The sequence below is a fragment of the Anneissia japonica genome, unplaced genomic scaffold, assembly GCF_011630105.1.
Source record: "Anneissia japonica isolate Jap-2015-1 unplaced genomic scaffold, ASM1163010v1 scaffold287869_len1821871_cov162, whole genome shotgun sequence".
Lineage (NCBI taxonomy): Eukaryota > Metazoa > Echinodermata > Crinoidea > Comatulida > Comatulidae > Anneissia > Anneissia japonica.
In genome coordinates this window covers 712,757-722,892 of record NW_022741034.1, presented here as the reverse complement: position 1 = coordinate 722,892, position 10,136 = coordinate 712,757, and the positions used below count along the sequence as shown (strand labels likewise).

Below are 10,136 nucleotides of genomic sequence, written 5' to 3'. Positions count from 1 at the left end.
CTATAAATAGTCATATGGGAATTTCCACAGTTCAAGCACACTTACTGTAACCTCCTTGTACAGTAGAAAATGATATGCAGTGCACAGATGTCATTATCTACTGCATTAAAGTGAATTAAAGCTTTCAAGGTATTTTATGTTTTTTTTTTTTTATTGAATATACACTTTGCTTGATGACTTGGAGGATAATATCACATGATGATGATTTTATTACATGCTACCAGGCCCAAAAGGGTTTAAAACTTCTGTAGTGTAGCCTACCCTTGTTGTGTCTATTGTCTAAGAGCCATTAGGTATTGATATTGTAACACTAACAGCGTTACAGGTAAAGGGCTCAATTTGTTTCTTGAGTTTTATATCAGTATCTGAAAAATTCTGGTTAGAACGCCTAGCAAAAAAATGATACGTTAAATTCCTGATGGAAAACTGATTTTTCTAGAAATTAGGCAATAAGTAGGCCTATTTATGGGTTATGGGTCTTTTAATGTTTCTGTAGCATTGTTCTACATTTCTATCTAATTATTAATTAGAGTAATATTTGTCATTACTATGGAGTAAAACCTCTGTAAAACCTCACAAATAAATTAGGTATGTTTAAGCCTATGAAGGAACTGAGGGTTCTTCAACCAGTTAGTCTAATTTAGAAACATGTAAATAAAATTTAACATTCACTCTGATAATTTCAGAAAATACCCACATTAATCACACAGGTAGCAACAGGTACATCTCCATTTCTACCAGTCAACACACAATTGATTCAGAGGTAAGAACTTGATATGATTGTATCTTTAAATTAAGACACTCCATGATGCAAATATTAAATTGACTAAACATTGACAACAGAGATAAACTAATATAATAATATTATTTATATTTATATAGCACATACTGCAGATTGCCCCTCTCTTTATACAGAAATTATATAGAATCAACCAAGAAAAGAAAAACAGTAAAACAATAGTAATAACAATAATAATAATAATAATAATAATAACAATAGCAAATAAAATAAGAAATGATACTTATATTCAAGTTAAAACCCCAAAATGGAGTTGTACATAAACTATAGAGTGTGCATGCAAGCAATATTGCTGAACCGACATTGACATCACTTTGTCATAGAATATTCAGTCATTTACAACCATACTGTAGCTTGCCTAGTTTGCAATTAGTAACATAATCTCTACATAACCCTTATCTGTTACACTTGTACCAATTTGGAGATCTGTAGATCAACAATATGAAAGGAGGTTTGGAGGAGCGGTTTACATTCTGATTATTGCACTTGTGCTCAGAAGTTAAACCACACAATGAATTCTCGGCCGACATGCCTACTCCGGCATGCATTGTTGACGGGCTGTGATGGTTCATGCTATGTTTCAATCTTAGATGTTAGAAGCATTTCATGGCATATAATGGATTGGATTCCATGCCATTTTTAGGGTGAATTAAATAACATAAAAAGATTATGAATGCTGTATAGTATATGAATAGCTATAAATGGTACGGTTGTAATATTGTACATCATATTTGTATCATTAACACATAATATGAATTAAATGAAAATTAAGTTTTTAATTACTTGTGTATTACCTGTCATTGTAAATCCAAAATCGTCATTTATATTAAGCGCCTTTCTTTACACATACAAAGTGCTACTCCAGCCCTACTCTTGGTAAAATATCACTCTTGCTCACTGGATGAAAACAAAGTAGATACAAGTATGTTATAAAACCATGAAAATGCGATATGAATCGAAATCTAAACAGTTGTATCACTATGACACAAACATGTTAAAATTTTATTTACAAAGTAATTTATTGGTAATTATTAAAAACATGGAACAATTTATTATCATCATCATCACAGTAATCCACAGTATAGACTTGTTGTTAGTATGTCGAAGGACCTAATGATTGTGTAATAATCCTTTACAAATAAAGATGTTTTAAATGTTAGTGTTATACTTGATTAACACACGAAAAACAAATTGTTAGGCAGGGATGCATGTTAAATGATAACAAACCTCCCAAAATATAAATGTTGTATGCATTTTTTTGCCACCATAATACAATATATTGTCTGATTTTAGAACTATCACAAAATCAATACATTTTGAGTGCATGGCTTTGGACTTGGTACCTATACTGACACAATTCAATCAAAATTTCAGAAATCTCCCACATTAAACTGATCACAGTTAGCAACAGGTACACTTCCATTTCTAACATTTGACAAACAACTGATTCAAGGTAAGAACTTGATACTGATATTGTTTTCAAATTAAAAACACTCAATTATACAAACATTAAATTGAGTAAAACATTGACAACAGAGATAAACAAGAAACATTTCCTATTAAAAAAAAAACACTGCAACTTCTGTAGCTTATTCAATTCATGTACAAAGCTACTTCCAAATTTATCATATGTGTAAATTTTGTTATCGTATTTAAGTTAGCTGTTTCAATAGTTCAATAGTTTGGGCCGAATTGGTTTGGGCCAAATTGGTTTAGGCCGATTTGTTTTTGGACTGAAGTTATCAGCATTCAACAGGTCAAAATTACTAAATCCCTGGGATTATTTGAACATCATCTGTTTAAATTGACATTTTTTCATAAACATAATACAGTATTGCATTTTTGTATAAACAACATTTTTTATCAGTATTCACCTAATAAAATTTAGCATATTGTAACAATATACACTTATTAAGTACACTACAATATATTTTTTTATAGATGTATGCTGTCAAAGCACTACAATTCTTAGACAAAAAGGATCTTAAATGTGCCATCTGCCTAGAGAGAATGACAGAGCCAAAGACACTCAAGTGCCTCCATAGTTACTGTTGTCACTGTTTAGAAACTTTAATGCAAACACAGGGCAAGTTGAGGTGTCCCAAATGTGGTAATCATTATGAACTAACAAAAGACGATTTGAAAAACTCACTTCTAATGAAATGATAAATCATCTACTTGAATATGTAAAAAAGACTGAATCTGAAAAACCAACTGCATGCTCAAACTGTGATAATCAACCAAAATACAATTGCCCTGAATGTTTACTATACTTATGTGCAGGCTGCATTAAACAACACAAGTTAATACCTGCATTGAAGGACCATCCGTTGTACATATTAGATGAGAATGAAGAAGGAACCAAAGACGAACCCAACAAATGTCCAACCCACTACAAGAAAGAGCTAGAATTTTACTGCTCAACTTGCAAGAAATCAGCATGTGAGGATTGCAAGTATGTACTTCGTTGCTATCAAAATAAACATAATGTGATACCAATGATAACTGCTATTGATGATTTTAATCACAATGCTAATGAAGTTATTAATACAGCTCAAGGCATTAAAAACAAATTGCAAGGAACACTTGATTCAATTACTAATGATAGATCTGACTTTGAATATCACCTAAAGTTATGCAGAACAGCTATTGAAGTGAGGGAGAAGACACTTATCAAGAAAGTTCAAGAGAAAAGCAAACAATTAATTTCAGACCTTGAAAAATTATACATAGAAAAGAAAGAAGATGTTGATAGTCAAGTTAAGAATATTGATACAAAGCTGTCTAAAGTTAATAATGTGATGGCCATAATCAATACAATGATGAACAAACCACAAGAAACTGAAACTCTTGAATCCCATAAGACAACTATCAACACTGTCAGAGATGAGATTTTAGGAACTGATTTTGAAAAATCATTTCATAAAAAAAATATTACACCAACTTTCATTCCATCTACACACTTGGATGAGGTAATGAATACTGAATGCATTGGTAAAATCACAACTGTTGATGGAATGTACAAGGTTGATCAACATGATGAAGCAATTACCGTCACAAAAGGACAAACATTTGTAGTAACCGTATCAAGCTTAAGTGAGAGCGATGCATGTAAATTATCTGCAACTCTAAGCAACCCATCATATGAAAAATCAGCCACTGAAGTAGAATATCAAGGAAATGGAGAGTATAAAATAACAGGTAAATGCAATGTGGAAGGTGATTGGCAAATGAAGATTATAGTAGGAGAGGTGCACATCAAAGGATCTCCAGTGAATATCAAAGTGGAATCACTGGGACTTGTACATACCATTGGTAACATATCAGATTATAAAGAACATTACAAAACCTGTAAAGTGGCAGATGTAGTGTTAGACACAGATGGATGCATATTAGTATCAAGCTACAGTAAAGATATATTAAAGTTCAATCAATCAGGTTCATTTGTTGCTAGGATACAGGTGCCACAAGATGTGAAGGTCCATAGAATGCATCTAATGTGTGATGGTCATATGGTGTACACTGATATCGTAGGAGAATTTGTTGTAATGTGTGATGATAAATTTAAAGAAATCATCTCATTCGGTAAAGGAATATTGAAATATCCAGAGGGATTGACAGTAAACAAAAAAACTGGAGTCCTGTATGTAGAAGATGGGGAGGCTCACTGTGTGTTTAAATTCAATGTTGATGATGGTAGACTACTAGGTAAGATAGGTTCAGAGGGTAGTGAAGTAGGTCAGATGAATACACCAGTTGATGTTACTTTAACCAAGGAAAGTCATATGATCATTGCTGATTTCAACAATGATAGAATACAAATGTTTGATGCAAATGATAAGTTTATGCGAATCCTTGTAGGCTGTGGTGAGGAAGATGGTAAAGTTTTGGGTCCTTGTGGTGTAACCATGGATATGGATGAAAATATAATAGTGTCAAGTAATCATAAACTACAATTATTTGATAAAAATGGTGTCTTTATTAAACGAATAGATCATGAAGATGATGGATTAGATATCCCATATGGGATCACTGTGATCTCCAATAGACCAAGAAGAGTAGCAGTAGCAAACCACAAAGCAAACAATGTTAAAATTTTTAACTATTAAATGACATTGAAATATTAAGCCATCTATATTATAACTAAAATACACGGTACAATTTGATTTAAATTCTCATAAAAATAAAGTCACAGTAAATATTGTACTGTTACTTGTTATTCCAGGACAATATTCATTTATGCCTGTTTAAAGTAATATACAAGCAGCAGAGTAGTTCTGCAAATGCTCAGTTTTGACATTAATTATACTATGTTATTCTACGTTACTCATTAGACAATGTTGTCAGAGTGTTGCATCATGTATGTGCGAGTTACACAAAATAGTAATAAAATGTCTATATCAAAATGACTGTTGAAACTTTTGTATTTTCTTTAATAATAATAATAATAATAATAATAATAATAATAATAATAATAATAATTATAATAATATAGCAATAATAATAACTTTGGCTTGTATACTGTAGCGCATTATGCTAAAAGCCTCAATGCGCTTATTAACAATAAAAATGAAAATGCCAGCAGAAAAAATTTAAGAAAATACACATTAAAAGGGTGAGTTTTTAAAGCTGCCTATTATTATTATAATAATACTGTAAAGGTATTGCCTATTACTGTGTATAAGTGAAATGGTATCCAAACGCATTGGGCAGTTCCTTGAAAATGGATATTTGTGCTATATGAATGGTATACAAGTGATGGCATTATGAAACATGGCATTTTCACTCTTGTTCAATGAATTTGCAAATATACCTTGTTGTGGTGTAATTTTGTGCACAAAGACTAATTCATTAATAATGCCACAACATCCTTCCAGGTACCCATTTATGATATTGGGTGGGGAGGGAGCCTTGTCCAAAGACACAAGTGATACAGTATGCACAGTCAACTTTCATACACTTGACCTTATGAAAGCCCACCAACAACATATCTTTGTCATCATTAACAATAAGGCCATGTTAAAAAAAAAATGGTTAGCATCCTTATCCAGCAAAAAAAAAAAAAAGAAGAAAAAGAAAATAGCAACAGAGACCAAAACTGCATACAAGTAATTATATAATTCATCAATAGCAAGCAGAAACTTTACAATGAATAAACAGGGAGATGTTATTCTTTTACATCTCCCTAAAATAACAGTCATAATGCAATTATCTCAGATTATATAATCACACACAATTCACTCCAACACAACTGGCATCATGAATGCCATGTGTCTACAGCATAGAACTGCAAGTGGTCTGGCTAGCGTGCGGACAGGTGGTAAACAAACCTGATTGAGTTTGTGAGTGTTTTGTCAAAAAAAAAAAAAAAAATCTGGTCGGTGGCCTCTCTGATGGTAGGGAGGGGATGCTAACCAATTATTTTATTTTACATGGCCTAATAAACAATAGATATAATTTTGTTATTATATTAATGACATTGGAGGTTGCATGCATCCAAGTAACAACTTTGGATGATAAGTGCTTACTGTAAAGTGCTGTGATGGAAGCATTATAAGAATCACTTTGTTTGATTCCCACCTGAATCACTTGCAAGATTTTCTCACAAACTTTTGCAAACTTGGGCTTTCTGAGCATTCAGTATCGTAACACGTTGACCAACAACTAAGGCAAACATTGATTCGTATTACTTCTCCCGACGCAAAACGCCATTCGAATAGCATACAGCAGTGTACCCACTGTTACTTGGTGATGGGATTTATCACTAGCAACCAAGCGCAAGTTCGGTGGTCGAGTGGTAAGAGTAGACAGCAGACTAGTTACCTGAAGATCAAATTGGATTAAATTTTTTTCGCAAGCATTTGGGAACGTACTAGGCTTTCAGTACTATAACATACGTGAGGTAGGGCACACATCGATTCGTAACTACTTCAACACTTGCATGCTTGGGAGGATTTATGGCAGCCCATCATAGATCCATCAGTGTTGTGATTATGTAGTGTTGACAATTTACAGAATACAGAACTTTTATTGGTCTTGTGAACGTAAAAGTACAGAACAAGAAATTAGCATGTTTCTCAGCATTTGCAATGATTTCCCCCATGACATCAATAATTTGCTTAAAATACAAAAATTATAAAACTTATATATTTTATTAATTTATTTCTAATAAAAGTATGTCATATCTGAATTTTATCCATGATAGGCCTAGCTAGTATCCATATTTTTCGCACAACACAAAAGACAACCAACAACAACCTATGAGTATGTTCCTTTGTAGTTTGCCTTTATACATCATGAATGTTTTGCTAGTATTTAGAGTGTGCCCTCAGGAGTGATGCTCTGTAATGAAAACATAGAAAGGGATTTGTAGACACAAGTGCATCACATGGAAATTCCCTACTTCTGGCAAACATCCCCTCAGATTCTGGAATAAAAAAAATTACATTACTAATACTAGGCCTATCTATAGGGCTAGGCTGGCTAGCTAGCTGATTGCTCGAAATATTGCCCCGCTGGTTTTTAATGTGCCTAGCTAGTTTCCCAACCTAATATAGACCTAGATGGACATGTCTTAGCTAACTAGACCTAAGCTGGAACCTAGGCCTACTGTAGGCATAAGCCCTACCAAGCCTTTGAAGTAGGGGAGGGCCAAGCCCGGTGACCCTGCTGCTACTGGCTGGGCCTTCTTCTTGCTTGTTGGCTAGTCTGAAAGTTTAAAATGGTTTTATTTTTAAACTTACAAGTTCATTTTTGGTTGAATTACGATTGCTGTCGCTCCTAAGGCTAATGCCGCTTCCGCTACTTGTCATCATGAATGTAACATTTAATACGGTTTTTTTTTTTACAGATGTATAAGGCATGGAGTTTAAAATAATTATAACTCCATGTATAAGGTTACCACGACTAAGCACACAGTCGCTAGGCCTAGCGCATGTAGATAAACAAACAAAATGCACAGGGCGCTGACATTTTGTTGGAATCTGCCATTTTAATGAAGGTTACTTTTTATATTTAAATTATTAGTTATACTCTTTAATCAATATTTTTTACCATATTCTTTTAATTTTACATAATAAATATTATATATTTAATTTCTTATTCTATATTTTCTAGCTGAAATATAAAATAAATATAAATATAAATAAATATTATATTTTCTTCACAGTTGAATTCCCTATTTGGTTATGGCTCTTAGGTCAGAGTTCAATTGATTGTTTACGTTCAAGAAGGAGAGCATGGTAAATTTGATGCTGCTTTTATTTAAAATGTTGATGTTGCATTGCAGAACAAACAACATTTTATTTTAGTTTATCATATTATTATAAATAGGCTGGCCTAGCTAGGACTCGAATCGAACGAGGAGAAAGCCTACTGTACTGTAGGCCCAGCCAGCCAGGACCAGACTGTTATACCGACCATCGGGCCCATTTTCAGACGATCGGGCGCAACTAGTGTGGGCCCTCTTACTTCTTAGGGTCAAGCGGGTCCACCTAGGCTAATGTGGATTTTCGGCCCCCAATATTATTCTGAATAATTATTGCATTCAAAATTTATTAACTTGTGTAGGCCTAGGCCCTAGTCTAGGTATTTTAATAAATATGTTAAATATGTATTCTTAATTTAATAAAAGAATTGTAATTATAAGTAAATTAAAATGATTATATTATTGAATTTATTTATTTATTTCGGTAACTAACGCCAACAAATACAAACGACAGCAATGGCATGGACTTTGCCTTATAGAGGATTGTGCCCATTTCCAGACATATTGGACCTTATATTTCTGAAAATGAGCCCCTTTGTCTTGACAGACGTGTGTTGGCTTGCTTTGGGCCTATTTTTATGTTTTATGCTCTGAATGCCCAATGAGCTCTGTCCGGCGGGGGCTTGACCTGTCTGGTGAGGGGGACTTAAGCCACTGCATAGGAGTGATGTTTTGCCCTACATGATTCCTACCTGAATCACTTAAAAATTTTTTCACAAGTATTTGGGGACGTACTAAGTATGCAGTACGATAACATGTCAGGTAGGGCAAAATATCACTCCTGATGCAAACTCACATCAATATATGGCTATGCCTATCATGACCAGACTGTCATACCCTTGTTGGGGGACTACTTTGTCTACATGCCTTCCCTTAGCTTAGAGAATTAATAATAATAATAATATGTCGTTCTTATATAACGCTTAATGCCTTAACAAAGCCTCTAAGCGCTTCACATTATTACCCCGGTCATTGGATCAAACACATATGGATCACATTGAACACTAAACGAAATTATTAAATTAAATTATATCTCCATAATATTGCGGCTAGTAATCAGCGCAGTGTTGGAACCTACCAGGTACCCACTTGTACTTCTGGGTGGAGAGAGGCAACCATAGATAAAGTGCCTTGCCCAAGGACACAAGCGACTTGCACAGCGAGAGTTTCGAACCCCCGACCTCAAGGTTGGGAGTCCAAGCCACAACCGAAGCGCCAACCACTTCTATATACCGCTTGAAAAGTTGCCTAATCTACTTTGATTATCTTCAGACTTGGAAAGTTTTTTTTTATATAATAAGGCAGTGTTATTTATGTGTGAATTGGATTTTGGCAATAACATCTTATCAGAATAAAGAATTGGTTTATTAAAGACTGGTGTAACCGTCCAATAAATAAATAAATGAAATAGAAACGGTAGATTAGTCTGGTAAAAAATTGATACGGCAAGACATCCTTGGTTACTCTGAGAGTACAATATTGAATACCATTAGACCTGCCAAAGCTATTGTTTGGCTTATATAAGCATTTCAAAATAACCCATTTCTTTTTCGCCACTGTCAACAGAAATGGCAGGAAAGGTTAAACCTATCGACAGACAATCTGTGCATCAGATATGTTCTGGTCAAGTTGTCCTCAATCTAGCTACAGCGGTCAAGGAACTTGTAGAAAATAGCTTGGATGCTGGAGCCACCAGTATCGGTAGGTCAAATAAGAAAAGCTTTGATTTCAATTATCCAATTCTTTCTGTATGAAATGAAATATGAGGAACTTTATTGCAATCTCTCATTATAAAACATTATAAATCAAAATTGAAGTTTAAAAAAAGTAGGGAAAAACATTTAAAAAACATCACATACAATATACTTAAAAATATAAAAAGAAGAGAGAACTAGATTTGAACTCGTCACTGAGGACGAGTTAGGTGATCCGCCGTACTTTGACCCTCACGAAGCACGCGCGGTTCTGATTGAAAAGTATTATATGCTAAAACATGCTCTATTTAAAGAGTAATTTTGAGAGTTTTACTAAAATTTTAAAGGAAAAGAGTAATTTTGAGCATTTTAAGGA

The 10,136-nt window shown here is 33.7% G+C and overlaps 2 protein-coding genes across 4 annotated transcripts in view; both read left to right on the top strand.

Annotated features, from left to right (window-relative positions):
• Nucleotides 1-2,200: 2,200 nt before the first annotated feature.
• Nucleotides 2,201-5,208, top strand: LOC117118488 (tripartite motif-containing protein 2-like). The gene is made up of 3 exons (XM_033263088.1): nt 2,201-2,252; nt 2,741-2,957; nt 3,083-5,208. The coding sequence occupies exons 2-3, from the start codon at nt 2,741-2,743 to the stop codon at nt 4,906-4,908; spliced, it is 2,043 nt and encodes a 680-aa protein (XP_033118979.1). The 5' UTR covers nt 2,201-2,252; the 3' UTR covers nt 4,909-5,208.
• Nucleotides 5,209-9,632: 4,424 nt separating this feature from the next.
• LOC117118467 (mismatch repair endonuclease PMS2-like) overlaps nt 9,633-10,136 on the top strand; it is a 16,988-nt gene continuing 16,484 nt past the window's right edge. For all 3 annotated transcript variants that reach the window (XM_033263056.1, XM_033263057.1, XM_033263058.1), the window contains exon 1: nt 9,633-9,767. In XM_033263056.1, coding sequence (XP_033118947.1) covers nt 9,635-9,767 — 133 coding nt within the window. In that variant the 5' untranslated portion in view covers nt 9,633-9,634. The remainder of the gene's footprint in view (nt 9,768-10,136) is intronic.

What these genes read in the sequence shown, in the direction of transcription:
- LOC117118488 (XM_033263088.1), top strand. Translation starts at nt 2,741, where the DNA reads ATGTATGCTGTCAAAGCACTACAATTCTTAGACAAAAAGGATCTTAAA. An exon ending in TTTGAAAAACTCACTTCTAA is followed by an intron (nt 2,958 to 3,082) that starts TGAAATGATAAA and finishes ACTTATGTGCAG; the next exon opens with GCTGCATTAAACAACACAAG.